Source organism: Mangifera indica, chromosome 1 (genome assembly GCF_011075055.1).
Source record: "Mangifera indica cultivar Alphonso chromosome 1, CATAS_Mindica_2.1, whole genome shotgun sequence".
NCBI classification, from domain to species: Eukaryota; Viridiplantae; Streptophyta; class Magnoliopsida; order Sapindales; family Anacardiaceae; genus Mangifera; species Mangifera indica.
In genome coordinates, this window is record NC_058137.1 from 17,530,557 (window position 1) to 17,549,168 (window position 18,612).

Sequence of the window (18,612 nt, forward strand, 5' to 3'; positions counted from 1 at the left end):
TAATACTTATATTATTTTTATTTTTATTTAAATGTTTTATTTTATTATTAAGTAAAAAGAATGTGATTTAATTAGTGAAATTTTAACCTATTTAAAAAGTTTTAGTATGTAATTTTTAAATCATTTATAAAAAAATAAAATGTTATATTGTGTGTTTTATTAATAATAGGTTAAGATAATTTAGTGAATAAATTAATATGATAAAAAATTTAAAAAGTGAAAATAATTGATAATTTCGAATTAATTTGAGTTGGATCGGTTTAACTCGAATATTAAAAGATTGAGTTAAAATTAAAATTTTTTAATATAATTTTAATTCATATTGAATTAAAGTTACAAATCTTTTGATATAAAATTTGATTTTGTCAAATTTTAAATAAGAATTTGATTTTGTCAAAAATACTGAAATAATCATTTTGGTATATTGGTATGAATATTTTATATGATAATGATGAATAATTTTGTGTGTTGTTATAAATATTTATAACTTATAAAAACCTCAAATTATATTCTTTCTTCAAGTTTATTTTCAACAAACCCATAAAATAATAAATAAATCATACTTAGAATAAGAAATACACAATCAGAATTAATTTGTTGTACAAAATGTTACCGGAAAGGTGGTAGAGGGAGCTATGACATTGCAAGATAAAAAAATGTTGAACATCATGAAGATCACAATGAAGTAACAAGAGGGCTACAGTCAAATGACGAGCAATAGTTTAATGGAGATGTGAAACGCAACTTTGGGATACTACAAGATCAAAATAGTAGATTGTCATGAAGATATAAATGCAAAGAGATGAATATTTTTTTTTTGAATTTTGTTATTCAATGTTTGGTTATTTGAATTTGGTGATTTAAGTATGGACCAGTTTTACTTATTTTGGATACGTTTTGTTTATTTTGAGTGGATTTTATAGTTTTTATGAGGGAAAAGAACTATTTTTCATCCAAATTTTAGTCCAATCTCAAATCTATACCCACGGAAGATGAAAAACTCAAACTCTCACCCATAACCAAACTGCCAAAGCATAAAACATAAAAACTTTTGGATAAAAAAACTTTTAGTTTGATATTGCGAATATTTCAATTGCTTTTATGATTGTATAATACAATTTAAATGATAAAACAAATAATTTTTCTAATATAAGCCTTCTTTTGGAGGTATTACCATTGGTACAGATAAATTCTGTACCATTTTCACTAATAATTTCAATGTGATAACCATTATTTCTTATATCTTTAAAACTAAGTATATTTATTCTAGATATACTTTAATTTAATGTATTATTAATGTTTAATTTGGTCTTATTTTTTAACAAAATTGTGGCTTTTTCAAAGCCTTTAATAAGATTTATTAATCCTAATATAGTATTTACTTTAACTTTAATCGGTGTTGAAGTTAAGAAAAATTTCTTTTCTTTGATAATTATATGTATTGTTGCAATATTCATCAAACACATGTCTCCATCATCAGCTTTTGAAATTAACGCTTCAATTTTGGAGTCCATATTCTTTCATTTAAAAATTATGTTAGTCATAGCGTACATGAAATATTGAAAAGAAAAAGAACATGATAATAAAATACAAAATAATATTTATAACTCTAAAATACTTATATATGATGGATTTTAATTATAAAAATCTTGGATATTCATGTCACTAGTCAAGTGACTCATATTTTATTCTTGAAAGAAGTTTTGAAACATCAAGATTCATTAGATTGACAAGATCTAAATCGTTAAAAATTTAATTCTTATAAGTGCTTAATATAGATCCATCTAATGTTTGTGTATATTACAAGTACACAACTAATGACATTTATGACCACGTCTATTATTTTGTGGTTTACTCTGTATTATTCTTTATTTCATTTCTGTCATAGTCCACTTATAGTCATATGACTGAGATTTTCTATTGTATCCATCTTCAGATTGAAAATTATTTCATCTATGATCTTACTCACACCTATGATAACTACTTCTAATAGTTGTGTTTACTTCAAGGAATGATGCAATACTTATGGGGCAAGTTTAATCGTCTTCCTAAAATTTTTTCCAATCGCATAATCACCTAGGAAGAAAAGGAAATCGAGAGTTGCATAAGATTGTCAGTGTGCAAATTCTTGATCTACTTGAGGGAAGCAGAGTTTAAGTGTGGGAGAATTTGTTGCATATAGGGTCAAATTGGTGTCTAAATATTGCATTTAATAATAATTTAGATTAAGATTTTATTTATTGATTATTATTGATTAGATATTTTATTAGATTATATCCTTTATGCTTTTATTTTGTTTTGTAGGAAAATAATTTTGAAAAAGGAAAGACTGCTATAAAAAACTTGAAGAAATCAGGAAGCTCTTGAAAAAAGGTTTGTGGATTGCATACAAAGTAAACTGACATAGATAGAAGAGAAGAGGAAATAAATCTAGAGATATCAACATCAAATAATTATAAAACCCTGATTTGGTAGTAAAGAGGAATTAGGAAAAGATTTACAAGGATTCCTGAGTGCATAAGAAAAAAGGAGATATAAAAAGCACCTAGAAAAACATCTATAAGAAAGGAAGGTTCAACAAATTCGTAACTTGCATTCTAAGAACCATGAGGAACTTTTGACAGCAGAGGATAATAATAGAGATAATGATATCAACCTATTCAAAGCATGCATCAACACATAATACGAGTTTTATATTTTTGATATGATATTTCAAAATTGTTATCGTATGCCTATATTTGTCATGAGTGGCTAATTTTCCTTTATTCTAGGAACTAAGGAGGCCTCGTTAACCGTATAAGTCTATATTATGTTATATTATATTATTATTTAATAAATTGTTATAGCTTGCTTTATTGAATTGTTATTTCATACCTATGATAGAGATTTGGGCTCGTCTTTACACATGTTTTTAGACTCATGTAGATTATCGAAAGGTAGGTATTGAATTAGTTCATGCATTCTCTGAATTTGGATCATTGATACTAGAGATAGATTAGGCCATCACGAAATAATTAGAGTGACAGATGCAATGGCTAGTTGATGATTAGGTTATCACGAAAGTAGAAACTTATTTAGAAACTATACATTTAGTTGACCTTGCAAGAGGAATGAGGTTAAATTAGGATATCTAACTAACAAATTATGCCAATTATTTTAATAGTCTTAAATAAACTACAGGTTTATGCACACATTATCAGTAAACCTAAAATCCTAGAAATTTGATATATATGAATTCTTAAATCAATCTCGTTGCTTTACTTTTGCTTAGTTGTAGTTTAGATTTAGTAATTATTTCTTATATTCAAGCATACATTCAGTTTTAAAAACAAACTCCTTAGCTAAAATCTGAGCCCTATCTTATTTGGTGGTTGGTTTTCTAATCATTGTGGGATTAATATCTATTATACTACTTGTTGACTTGTGCACTATTGATTGGTACGTAACACTAAGCTTGAGGAAATGTCTAGGGTACATATCTTAACTCTTAGATTAAACTATGTGTTGCTCAGTCACTGAAGAACCGTTATTCAAATTCCTTTTTGGTATGAATATAACTTTGCTCATTTGAAGCACCATCATCTGAAAGTTATACTTGAAATTGTATACTAGGCCAATCGTACCAGATTGAATATATGGATTTGACACTTTAGCTATATGAGTTATCTCTTGATTCTACTATACCAATTAGGTCTCACTTGAGCTCTATTACGAGTAGGTACTATATTACAGGTATGATATCCTACTTTAGACTGTGTAGGGAATGTGTATTCATAATACCCTCTCATACTGATCTTATGATGTTTAGTATGTATACGTCTTGAGCCTAAACTCAACTTAGCTTACTCTTGCTTTCACTTAAAGTATATCTTGTGCCTTGCTAAAATTCATCTCTTTGGCACATAGGATATTACTATGTACCTGAGATTTTTATATTGTCTCGTAAGACAACCCTTAATCTTTAGCCTAATTCTTTTGCTCTTTTTCTTTCTTCTACCCTTTATACATAGGTGTGTGTTTTTTAATACATGGTTGTGTATCCCTTTTTACTCATACACAACCATCTTCCTCATGGCCTTTCCTCTTGTAAATCCTTTTTATATAAATGGTTGTGTGACCCTTTTGTAAATTAATGCACTTTATTTTCTATACTTATATCAACTGCATTACTTCTTAGGGGTATTCTGGTTATTTCACCCTATACATGATAGTGTTAAAGCTATACAAAGGTAGTCCATGTGTCTTAATTAACCACTCAATGGTCAATAACATCCAATGGTTATCGAACCAGTAAAAAATCCAACCTAAATTCTAGTATTCATGCACGTAATCATGTGTACTATACCACATAATCGTGTGTCAAACCTAGAAAATAGACTAAGTGGCCCAATTATGCACTCTTTTTAGATTTAACGTGATTTCACGTATATACACATATAATTTAATAATGTAACAACATAATATTGTCATCAAAATCATCATTATTGAAATATAATTAATCTAGCATGTGGAACGAGTTTGAAGGCACAAATTCCTCTATCATGATACCTAAAACATAAACCATAACATCCAACCTTTCAATCGCGTCAACATCATCTAACATTCTAACAATTCATAAACAACACTCATATCATCATTTTAAAACTGTCAAATGACAACTATAATCAGCTACAGTAGCAAATCAAAATAGGACATAATCTTGTTATAATAAAAACATTGCCTTATCAACATTCATGGCATAGATAAGATTCAATCCTTATAACATAACAATACATACAATCCTAAACAAAGGGTAATATTCTTCATTAATCACAAGAACTCACATCTCCTTTTTAATGCAATCCATCAAAGTAATAAAGGTAAGCCAACCCTATTTACCTCAATCTCACAATAAATAAAACACATAAGTAGGCCTTTTTCTTTCTAGCTTTTCTCCTTTCCACATCATTTGAAACAATTGCCAAAACTTCCATCAACAAGCTAGATTATTAAAACTTTAATTCTTTCTTTCTCAAAAGGAAAAGTGTGTGCGTTTGGATAGGGATTGTAATCTCTAAAATGCAGCCATGATGCCTTTTTAAAAGTTGAAACTGCATATGTCATATATAGACATGTACTTACTATACACGGTTATGTATCACTTAATTCAAATTTTATGGGAAATCACCTCATCTAGCTGATGTGGCAGCGATACATGAGCGTGACCTTCTCATACACAATTGTGTGTCCCCTAAAGTTCACATTTGAACTTTAAACTCACTTAATATCATGCATAAACATACAAAATGACTATTGTGCCCTTGAGATGTACTTGTGGGTATTATATTGTGGTAATGAAAAAACTTAATATGTTCTAAACAGAAAAAGTGTTTACATTGCAACTATTCTTGTCTAACTAAGTCTATGAAAAGTGAATTTGTCCTAATGGTTTGAACATCTTTTTCATTTAAAAACATATTAAGTTTTTTTCATTACCAAACTATTCTAAAGAAAAAAATAAGTAACAAAATTGTAAAAACAAAATGGAAATTAAGTTGTTAAATATTTAACAAATGGTGGAGTAGTAGATTAAGCAAAACAACGAGAAGTGACACTGTCTGACGATCACACACACGAGTTTCTTGGTTCTTCTTATTGGCAGAGCATATAAGCAAAACTATTGCGAATCAAACATTGGGTAAACCAAGAAGAAATAGTTAGAGAAAACAACTCCCAACGTAGTGTCATTGATAAAATAAATAGTTTCTTTTAATTAGAATACAAAAATAGGTAACCAAAAAATGATTTTACATCATTTAAAAATAAATATAGGATATGGTTTGAAGGATAGCCCACCATTTATGAAATATTGTCCTTGGTTGTATTAATTTGAAAGTAAATATAATAATTAATTTACTACTTTATTATTTGATTAACTCGTATACTTGTGAGTCATAGGCAACAGTAAAAGCATAAGACGCATAAAAACAAGAAATAACATAATGGCCCTTTGTTGCTCATGGTTGTTGAGACCTCACACCGCTACCACCACTTGGTCCTATTTTATGCAAAATAGATAAAATAGGAGATCATGGATGATAAACACTCAAAAAGTAGGAACATAAAATAAACTTTATTAAATTCTTATTTTGCCTTTATACTCAGTTCACCTGGATGACATAAACCCTTGACTATTTGAACCTCGTGATCTACTAGGCCCTTTATAATTGCCTCAGTAACTTGATCATCTTTTCACATATCTAATGATCCCTCGAGATTCTATTTTCATTTGAAACTTTACAAGTAAGAGCTCATTTAACTTTAAGCTAAACTATAACTGATTTACCGATCAGAGTAAGCTAAAGTAGGGATTTGACACCTTGTCCATATGAGTATTATAACTTTGTAGTCCACTCCCTACATCACTATTGATTGCAATCTATCTTGAGCCTACTATGACCTTCCACACCTTACAGTGGGTGATCGGGTTCTACTATGAACCATTGCCTTATTAGGGATACTGCCTTATTATGGGTAGTGTAAAAAGTATCTCACTGGTGCTCTTTCATAACGACTCATAAAACTCGTATCTTTGGCTATGATATGGTCATTCTATGCATGCATGCTAACTCCAGCTACCTGATTATGAACTCGTAATGCTTTCACCTTTGTTGTTCTATATCTTAGACTCTTGAGGTAGTGTACTATAATATAGATCTATTGTTATACCAATAGAGTTCTCAAGATTCATGTCTTGACTCATATCTTATCATTTGCATTAAATAAGTTTGTTTGTACCTAGTGAATAGTCATTCGCTACTTAGAGGTGATGAAGGGGCATTCATGATTTGGTGAATGGACGTTCATTCCCCATCAATGAATGACCATTCTTATACACCATAGTCATTCATAAGTCTTAAGGGGTATTTAGTCATTCTATGCTATGCACAATCATTTATATCTGATGAATGGTCATGACGCCTTTTCTAAAGTTGATGAATGACGAACAGTGCACATGCACGTTCATCTAACTCTATTCAAAAAATTTATAGGACATAAACAAGCATTCATTTCCAAGTGACATCTGGAATGTTTAACACTTACTATTTTCATAGCCCAAAGTAATCTAACTTTTTTCAATGTTACATCACTAATTTCTAACAATGTTGTGCATATCCAAACAAAATTTTAATTAAAAAAACAGACAGATAACATCATATATATTTAGACAACCCAAGTTTATGCAAATGCTCTTCATTTTATCTCATCCTTATGTCTCACATGTATAGATTATAAATCTTTGATTAAACACTTTTTCGCATCAATAGAACTTTATCACCATATGCGAACTTCATTAACAAGTAACATATTGTACTTGAATTGCATGAAGATATATTTTATGCCCTAAGTATGCTTTTAATAGATTCAATACCTAACTAAATCATGCTCATCATTGTATCAAATTAACAACACCGATCATCATCAAAATAACTCAATAAATGTGCTTGGACTTTGCAATAAGCATTACAACAAGAAATTATCACATACACACAAATAGTCAAGTATAAATTCATACACATAGAAGTCTTTACATATTTTAAATAAGCAGTACCACTCAATTAATTTGAAAATAATCATCATTATCATCACAACAACATGATCATAGCAAATTAATAAAAACCATAAGTGGAATTTCCTATTTACTTGATTAAATAAAAACGTAGAAAGTTTATTAGTGGATTTTCTTTCTCTCTCTATAGTTTTCTTCCTTCTATTCTTGTCGAAAGCTGCTACTTGAAACTAGAGTTCGAAGTGTTAAACTTCCTTTTTCTTACGCACACACCTTTTAGGGTTAAACTTTTGTGTGCGTTTAGATAATCCTCCTCAAAATAATGAAAACGTGTCCATTTAAAATGTAATTTCCATAACCACATGAATAAGTGTTCACCTTATGTAACACCCCGTGAGTACATCTCAAGGGCAAATTAGTCTTTATACATGAGTTTAATTAATACGATTTGAAAATCAAAGTATGAGTTTTCAGTGACACACGACTATGCATAGTAAGGCCATGCCTATGTGTTGTTGCCACGTTAGCCAAATAAGATGATTTCGTGTAAATTTCAAATTTAAGTGACACATAATCATACGCCTTAAACACATGCCTGTATGTGTTAAAAATGATTTCAGTTTATATATGACATTATCATGATTCATAATCTCTAAACACACAAAACCTCTTAAATAGAGAGAGAGAGAGAAAGAGAGAGAAGTCATATCATTTGGCTTGTGTGTAGTAGCTCTAACAACCTAATTTTAGTGACATGGCGACAAAGAAAGAGAAGAGAAAAAAGCCTTGTGTGATCAACTGGCAGCAAATTCTTCTAGGAGGTAAGTAAGGTTTATTTCACTCCTTATCTATATAAATTCTATGTGATTTGAGGAGGTCTTCCTCTATCATGAGATTGTTTATAGAATTATGTTAATATGAATCCATGGGATGAATGATGGAATTGGGGGATTGTGTTTGTTTATGTAATGATAAGTTGTATTATTTTTGTATTTTTAATAAGCTGATGATGAGACTTCTATTGATGATTGTATATATAAAAGTGTGTGTTTCAATTATTAGAAGTGGTGAATGGTATAGTGATATTGAGTAGAAGAACCTTGATATGTGTTTATACACTGTGATGTTACTCGTTAAGTTTTGAATTTCTTGGAATTAATGATTAATGATCACTTGGTTCCTTATTTGTGTATCAAGTATGATTATGATGAAGTGATGATCATGAATATGTGCCATTGAATGTTGAGGCAATGAATTCACGTATAAACATAACTTAGTGATCAAATTTTGGTCAATTCAGTCAATTTTCTAGGTTCACCATATGGTTGTGTGGTATGAAATACACATCCATGTGTGCAAATTCTAGATTTCAGGTTGAATTTTTTCAGTAATTTGATGATCGTTAACTAGCTAGTATGACTGTGCATGGGGAAAAATGATCGAAATACCCTTACAAAGTGATGCAGTTGAGGTAAGTGTTAGAAAAGAAAGTAAAATAAATACCTAAAGGGGCACATGCCCGTGTTAGTAAGAACATACATTTATGTTAGTAAGAACAAATGCTTGTGTATACAAAAAAATATTACACAAGAAGAGGCCATGAGGAGGTATAGGTGATCATGATAGTTACGAGATAAGTGGTGATCAACGGGCGTAAAGCTGCGAGGATATTTTAGTCATTTCTGTTTTATTAGTTTTTTTATTATGATTTTTATTTTGACTATACATATTATGATTTTTAGTTTATGTTTATGAGATTTGACATCTTTTGAATGCTTCTTGTTTAGTTTGACAAGGTTATTTCAATAATTTTATAAGTTTTAATAAATGAGGTTTTATTCAACTATTTCATGAATTTATTACATGTTTTAAATTAAATATATGCTCGAAATAGTAAATGTAGTAACCTTTCCCTTTAGAGGGTAGTACTTTTAAAGGGCGGTGTTACACCCTACAATTGAACAGTCATTCATTGGTTTAAAATTGTGTATGTGGCTTATCCAGCTTTACTAACATTGAGGATTATGCATGAACATTCATGGGCTCATGAATGGTCGTTCTTAAGCTAAACTTAAATGTTTTCATTTAAATTCAACCTTTTTGGGTCCACTGCCAACATGGATAAACCCAAAACATATAAAATAACTATTTATACTTATTCTTACTTATAGGTGTTGCAAATTTCCTTTGGCCATTACATATGATCAACCAATACAAACATCATCCTCAATATGTATTCTGAGTATCCATATGACACAGTTACAAGCAGTTATAACCTTCTAACCTTATCACTCGTGCATGCCATCTACATTGTTCATGGAGGCATTTGATCACCCATATAGAATTCATCAACTTATAAACTTTGTGTTGGTATCCATTCACTATAACATGTCATCTGAGTGCATCTTGCAAACAATTTTTTCTGAGAATATGTCAAAAAAAAAAACATTGTCTATCTTTCTTCACTCATAGGGTATTAAACTTGGACAACTGGTCAAAAAAAAAAAAAGGTAACCAATGAAATGAACCTCGAATATTGTAGACCTCATGTGGAACATTAACAAGCATTAGATTTGCATGTTGGAAAATACTCATACCTATTGTACCATAAGTAACAAGGGTCTTTTCTTCGAACTCAAGTTCCTTCATAGAAATATCATTCATTTCATCCTCATGATCAAAGGCACCCTAATATAGAATTTTTTTTTTTTATTGTCACGTGCCCATTCCTCTGTAGTTTCCAATACATCAATATCATACATATTTGTCAAGTCATCATCTTCAAACTCTTGTTTGGAATTGAACCCAACATTTTAAACCCCATGTAAACCTTCATCTTTTACATAATTATACAATTCCACTCCTTATAAACCATCATCATGTTGTATATCATTATGTAGCTCCAGCCTTTGTAAACCATTATCGTCTTGTAAATCATTATATGGTTGTTGAACATCATAGGTGGTGGTTTTTGAAGAGGCATTTATAGAACTATAGGTAGTTTTCACTAAAACTAGAATGCATTCTCTCAAGTGGACAAAAGACCAATAAAACAATAAAATTCTTGATCATCTACGATATTCATAAGCATGTTACTGTCAACACTTCTTGGTTTTATGTTTATTTGAATATTGTTTTGTTTTGATCGATATAGAAAAGTTTGCTCAACAATCGAATTAATTCCTAGAATGTAGTGTTTGTAGGGATTTTAACCACCTTCTGTTGGCCTCTAATATATTACTTTGTATTATTATCTTTTTGTATCAATTCCCCTCCATATTGAACCAAAGCATAACTAATCATTTTGATCAATTCTACAATAAAAATATTCATAATTAAATTTACTAAAAAATTTCAAAATTAAATGTACAAATGTAATCCCAAAAACTATCAATTTACCCCTTGGATGGCTAAAATATCAATTTTAGGGTTTTAAGAGTCTAGATTTAAGGTTTCTAGGTTTTACGATATCAATTTACACTTGGTATATTAAAATACCAATTTACTCTTGGATGATAAAATATAAATTAAACTGCCCCACCTGCATGGTAAATATCTATTACAATGATTCTAAAGTTTTTTATATATCACAATTAAAGGTACAAAATGTACTCTTAATTTGACACGAAATTTGACAAATATCAATTACGTCTCATATGATAAAATATTAATTCATTTCTACATGGTAAATATCAGTTTACCCTTGCCTAGTTAAATATTAATAACACTCCCATCACATAGTAAAATATCAATTTACTCCTCATATAGTAAAATATCAAAGAAGTTCCCATATGGTAAAATATAAAAAAACCATACATTTTTCTATCATTTTTTTTTTATTTTGAAACACAATTCAAAACTTTTTTGAGTCAATATTAATATGAATACCTTGATTTAATGTCCTTCCTTGAAATCTAAATCGTGATATTGGAATTTGAGTGAAAGTGTGAAAAAGTAAAATTTCAAAACTTATAGGGTGTGATTGTGATGCTATTATTGTTATTATAGTTATTGGGGTAATTAATATAAGTTTAGGGTTTATATAAGAAGAAGTGGATAGTAACTTTTGTATTAAATTAAGAGTTTTGATCACATCGATTTAACACAATAAAAGTTTATCAATTTAATTAATTTCCTTTGAAAAAAAATAAATCCCATTAATTTATTCGTTATAATTATAATTACTATTTTATTAGTGTTTTTGTCAAAATATGTTTTACATTTAACCCATTAAATAAACAAAAACTTTAACGATAAGAGATAACGCGTAAACCACACAAGACGGTAAGACTTTCAGTACCAAAGCAAGGCACGAAGCTACCAAGTAAATGCACCAGACTCTTAAGTCTTCCCTTTGAATTGACTCCTCTCACTCCCAAACAAAACCTACTGGAAATTAAAACTTCTTCTCCCATTCTCCTCCATCACACAACACATGGTGTGATTCTTAATCTCCATTTACATCTTTTTCCTCCGTCTTTCTGATGGCTTTCCCTCTTAGAAAATTGTTATTTAAACCAACTCTTGATCTTAGTGTCCACGGCAATCCTGTTGTCTTATGTTGTTGTGAATATGGTAATGAGCAAAGGTGTGTCGTTTCAGATCTTAAGAACTGCCCAAATTATATTAAGTGCTTTATTTTGCCTCCTTCTCCTCCGCTGCCACGAAGGCTTCCACCGGCGACTCCGCCTCCGCCACATGATCCCAACACAGGCCTTAGAGAATCAGCCATAGCCGCTCTCGCTATCTTGGCTTGTGTTATAATTGCTGTACTTTTTTTTTGTATTCTTTGTGCACTTGGAAGAGCTTTATACTTGAGGAGGAGCAGATCTAGAGGAAGAAGAGACCCCCCAATAATTTTTGATACACAGGAAGATTTTTTTGATGAAGATCTGGGACCTCAAGTGCATCATCATATTTGGCACATCACGACGGTTGGTTTACCGCAATCCGTAATCGATTCTATTGCAGTTTTTAAGTATAAAAATGAAGATGGGTTAATTGATGGAACAGAGTGCTCTGTTTGTTTGAATGAGTTTCAAGAAGATGAGAGTCTTAGGTTGTTACCAAAGTGTAGCCATGCCTTTCACATGCCTTGCATTGACACTTGGTTAACGTCACACAAGAATTGCCCTTTGTGCCGCGCTCCTATAATGTCCGGTGCAGTTGTTGCTCAAGGCAGCGAATCTGGGTCGAGTTCTAGCGGATTAGATTCGAGAAATGAAAATGTGGTGGAGAATTTGGGCGATTATAGTGGTGATGGAAGTATTGATGTGGGACAAGGTGAGACTAGTGATAATAGTGGTACAATATCGAGTGATGAAGATGCATCTGAAAATTCTAACAAGGATTTGCCTCTGAATATCAGAAATAATGAATTTGATGCTCGGGTACTTAGCGATTTGACTGAAAATAGTCGTGTGGTTGAAGACGATTTGCAACCAATGAGGAGGTCAATTTCTCTGGATTCATCTTCCGCCGCGATGATTTACAATGATGTGGCTGGTGATGTTGTTCAAAATAAGCAAAATTCTGGTCTAAACACTCGGATAGTGAACGCCAAGAACTTGAAATTGAAGAGTGTATCAAGACGGATCAGTGGAACTTCAGGCATATCCAAATTGATGAAGAGTTATTCGATTGGTATGGGTTCGTCATTGCAGAAGGGGTCGATTTCGATGAAAAGGTCAGGGTCATCTGGTGGAAAATCTTCATCATCAAGACATGGTAGACGCCACTCAATCCTTTCACTATGAAGGTTATGTTTTGATCGTTTCAAATTCAGAATTTCATGCCTGATTCTACAATCTAGGCAATCTGTAGGACCTTTATATTTTCACCAAATAAAATAAATATAAACCATGAGCTGAGGTAATTGTATAAATATCATAAGTAATTTTTGCATGAATCGTTGTAGACATAAAACTTCCTTCCAACTATGTATTTGAAATTAAGTCTGCTATTTGTGGTTTTACCTTACCAATTTGATACTTGAATACAGGTGTAAGATTTCATCATCAAAGTTTTTTGCTCAATCTTGCATTATATTTTCATTTATTCTGCTTGGTTTGGTTTGGCTTGTATGATATGATTATGAAAGAGTGAGAACTTCCGATAATACAAGTACTTGGAGGAAACAACATTTTTCATTACAATTTGAGTATTCACTGCATTCTAAATTCTGGGATATGGATTCAGAGATTTCAGTATTTAAGAATTTAGTAAACTAGTTGCTGGACAGCAATATCAATGAAACTATGATTACACGTTTGTTTTAGATATACAAATAAATTAAAGATAAAATAATATTTAATCACATGTTAATATATATTAATGTATATGTATCTATTAATATATTCAAAAGTGAACATGTATAAAATTAGGCTGAATTGTGTCAAAGGTACAGCTCAGGTTATCGTTGATTGATATTAATACACCCCTAATGGTGCTCTTCTCTCTGGTGTAGATCTTACACATTAAAAGCTGTATCATGATATGTACAACTTATAGTCAAACTTACTATGTTATATTACAATTCATGGCGTATATTAATTCAGTTGTTATGATTCACGGAACCAAACTAATGCACTCGGTTTGACAAAGTGCTTGTTGGAGAAAGGTAAAGAACATTCTGTCATCCACTTCGCATACCATTTCCTTCTCACCTCAATCAGTAACTATTTAACACTATAAAAGTATTACTGTTATGAATGATCCAAGTTAGTTATAATTAAGGTTAAATTCGAATCGAATCTAGTCTGAATATAATATGACTTGGTGTTGGCTCATCCTTTTAGCTTGTGAGCCTGAGCTTCGGCTCGAGTTCACCGACAAATAGTCCAATCAATTTTTAACTTGTCAAATTTTTTAAATTATTTAGTTTCATAATTATTTTCAATGAAATTATAATACTATATTTACCAAAAAAAAACTATCCTTAATACAAACATCAATTATTAATTTATCCTTTTTTTAATTAAAATTACAAAATACAAAATAGTAATTTTAAATATTAATTATAATTAGTTATTTTCACATAAAGTTGCAATCATATAAACAGTACTTCGTTGGGCGTGGTTCTCCACAAGGTGTTGGTTGAACTTGAATCCAACTCGCGGAAAAATCGTGGTCATATAGTCAACTGCGTGAAACTTCACTCGTCTCTCTTCCTTATTGGTTGGCCAAACTGGTCAAATCCCGAGAGAAACAATTCTTTGAAGTGAAATGAAATGAAATGAAGGAGCCTTTCGTCTCTCTTCCTGTTTTTTTAACCAACCAACTTATTCATCTTTTTATAGTACATGCGACCATTAAATTTCATTTTGGTGAAGTAGAGTTTGATGTGATACTAGGTCTGATTCATACCTAATGGATGAGATCTCGTCATCAGAGAAATGTAAGTATGGATCCCGGCATTAATTGCCACCAACGATTTATTTAACCATGAATACGCTATTGTGAAACTAAACCCCTTATCCAAAAACTCTTTCACTTGTGCAGTTGGATTTAAATTTGAAATATTGCCTTCCCTTGCTTATTATGTGGTGATTGTGACTTGGTTTTGTGAGTACAGGAGGTTAAATGGGATTTTTTGGTTGTGTTTGGTAAGGTGGGGAAGATATGGTAATGAAGAGGCCATAGTTTTAGGAGTTTTTGAGGGAGACAGAACCAAGCAAAGTTGAATAGATAGAAAAATGGATGCTACTATAGTTTGGCAAAAAAATGGAGGAAGAAGAAGACGAAGCAGTAGAAAGATAAAAAGAATATGTAAAAAGAAAATGAAAGAAAGAAGAGGAGAAAAGGAAAAAGGAAGGGAGAAACGTAGAATTTAAAAAAAAAAATGAAAAGGGAATTTTAGGAATTCTTTAAATGAAGTAAAATCATTATTATACCTTTATATATATATATTAGAGTTAAGCTTGTTAAAATTCTAGGTAAAATGGGTTTTTTTTCCTTTCATATAATAATTTATACTAACGAAATTAAAAGAGAGATAAAAAACAAATTTTTTAAATTTAAAGGGTGAAAAATTATTAATAAACAATTAACAATAATTAGGTTTCTAGTTAAGAAAGGTTAATTTGATCTAATAAATATTAAAATATTAGATCATAACTGTTTATTTAAGAGAATTTGAAAAATGTGTTATATTTCATTTCACACTAAAAATTAAAACTTAATGAAATATTTTAAATATAATTTTCAGATGAAATCATTCGATAATGACGAAACACATTTCTTAAAATCCAAATTAAGGATAACCTCACATGCGCGCCTAACAAACGTGGTGCCACTGAAGGAGAGCTTGGTCTTGAATTTCAAGGGTCAAATTCCTTTATAGCTGTATGCATGATTCTTATTAATTTTCCCTTGCGTGATACATACCCGCGACTGGATATTTGGTTGTAATTTTGGAAAGTTTGAATTTTCAACTTGCTTCTCAATACTTCTTCTCTTGTTATTATTTTAAGTAGTTGGCAAGCTAAGAATATTTGAGCTCACATTTAGTTCTTGTCTATACACATGTATCGTGCTATATATATGCACATGGTTACACTTTTGTGTAAACATTTGGACGTGATTTTTCATTTAAGTACAACCGATAGCTTCTTTTGCTTGTATTTGATATTATTTTTTGTTGTTAAAGTGTGTTGTTATGAATTTATAAGAGTGTCACTTTTAGGTTTACCCTTGTTGGATATACACTCTGCGTCCTTCTATGAGATATGTAACCTGAATTTCTCGAATTTTGGCATTGATTTTTAGGACCTTATTCGGTCAAAATCATATTATTTAATGCAGTCAATTATTGTGTCTATTCTCCCCCTTTTTTATTTGGTTCTTTATCTTGATCATAGGATGCTTATTTGTGACTGTTTTGAAAGGATTTTGAGACCAGAAACTTAAGAGATTTTAGTTTGACTATTCAACGGGAGCTGATACAACCAAGAGGGATACTTGAGGTATTTAACATCTGGGTAATAGCTACTTATTTTAAGAGAGTTGGGAAATTAATTTAGTATGTTAATTACTAATGTGTAACAATAAAAGTGTTTACTTTGTATGCAAATTTCATCCTTTTATCTAACAGTTGAATGTATTGTTTTGTGAATAGATTTAGTTGGACTTAGTCTAATGGATGTAGCCTAAGTTGAAAATTAGTTGAATTATGTAAAAACTGGGGTCTCCTTTGCTTTTTACACTTGTTTTTATATTTTCAAATGTGCTATGTGAGAGAGAAGTGAGCATGATTTCGTTAGCTCAGTCCAAGTCAAAATGACCAATTGCTTTTAGGTAACTCTTAACTCAACACTAAAGTAGCCACCCCTTGAATCACTTTGCAGGATCTTTATACTTTTTTCCAAATTGCTTCTCTATTTGGTTTTTTATTTTTTGAACTTATCAAAACATTCAGACTTGTGTTTTATAAAAAACACATAACCATATTTATAAAATTATCAATAAATGTGACAAATTATAAGTGTTTGTATCTAATTTGCACTATTAAAAGTCCATAAATATCACTATGAATGATGTCTAACAATGCAATCACCCTTTCATTGTGTCTAATGAAGAATGAGTGGATCATTTTGCCTAATAGGCACAATTCACATTCATCAAATCATTAGAAGTCAAGTGATTGCAAATCTGCATCCTTTTGGAGTTTTGATACGTAGATCATATTTATATGACCAAGTATGTAATGTCGTAGATACATGATGTTCAAATCTTGACATTTAATTCTTTTATCATTCACATTTAAAATTCTGTATTTAAGTCTAAAACATACAATTTATTATTCAAATGTGTAGTTCCATAGAGAATATTACTCAAGCTAATAGTTATAATGCCAAAACAATATCCCTCTTTTTCTAAAACAACCATAGAAAGTTCTTAGAAACATTTGGAAAGTAACAATATTTATTAAGTATTAATACAAGCCCAATGGGCAAACTTAAATAATAAATTTGTGCAACTAAGGCAACAACGTGTGCTATCTTTCCAACTTGTAGGTTGACTTATCCTTTGACAAGCTATCTAATGTGCTTCAGTTATTACACATTAGAACAAATATAAAAATCACATCTTATGGCTATAACCTAGGATTGAGAAGGAGAGAAGTTAACTCAATAACATGAATAACTGAAGTTGGTTGAAGAATCCAACTTCTTCTTCTTGCTTTATAGGAAGGTCTTGTTGTTAGTGTATACCCTAAAAACCATTCATGTTGTTAGTTTCAAGGGTTTTTCAACATGTATATGTATATTTATGATTTATTAAATAAAAAAAGTATTCTTTTATTCATATACGTAAATTACTTCCTTTATTTGTTTGAACAAAAATATGTACGTAAACTGTCCAGATAATTCTTTTAATTAGTAAAACAAGATTATTAAATTGTTCCCCATGGATGTGATATTGGTTAGACAACGATATCACACAGTAGACAGTTAATACCTCTGTTTAATATCATAAGATGATATTAGTGCAAGTGACAATGAAAGTGATGTCATTAGGGCATTAGTATAAATTAACACTCACTGAATTGTTTTATGAATGTGACCAATTATGATAAGACACATGATCATTGTAATGTAGTCAATGACTTAATGTATAATTGTACTAATATATAGAGTAATCATTTAGCTTGAGATATCATAATCGGATCCGATACGGATATGTATTGTTTATATAGTGTATAAATATAGAGTCACTCATGTTTAATACGATAAAGCCAAGTTAGTCATACATTGTTCGTATACAAAGACAAATAATGATCAAAAGAGGATTCGTTGACTTAGAGTTATTGGATTTAGAGTATCTACTGACTCAAGAATTATCTAGTTTCTAGTTTTAGCATGAGCATCGATAAATATTGAATACAAAATCTTTTGCTAGAGTGTTCAAGAATAAAGTAGAAAAACAATCTAAAAAGAATATTAAGACCTTACAATCAGATAGTTGAGGCAAATATTTGAGTATGAACTTTCGAGACTATTTAAAAGAAAATGAAATCATATCCCAATTGACTCCTTCATATACGTTACAACACAATGGTATAT

The 18,612-nt window shown here is 30.4% G+C and overlaps 1 protein-coding gene across 1 annotated transcript; it reads left to right on the top strand.

The window, feature by feature from the left end:
• Positions 1 to 11,870: 11,870 nt before the first annotated feature.
• LOC123194888 (RING-H2 finger protein ATL52-like) lies at positions 11,871 to 13,584 on the top strand. Its single transcript, XM_044608387.1, has one exon. It carries the CDS (start codon positions 12,034 to 12,036, stop codon positions 13,303 to 13,305), a length of 1,272 nt encoding a protein of 423 aa, XP_044464322.1. The 5' UTR covers positions 11,871 to 12,033; the 3' UTR covers positions 13,306 to 13,584.
• The last annotated feature ends 5,028 nt before the right edge of the window (positions 13,585 to 18,612 follow it).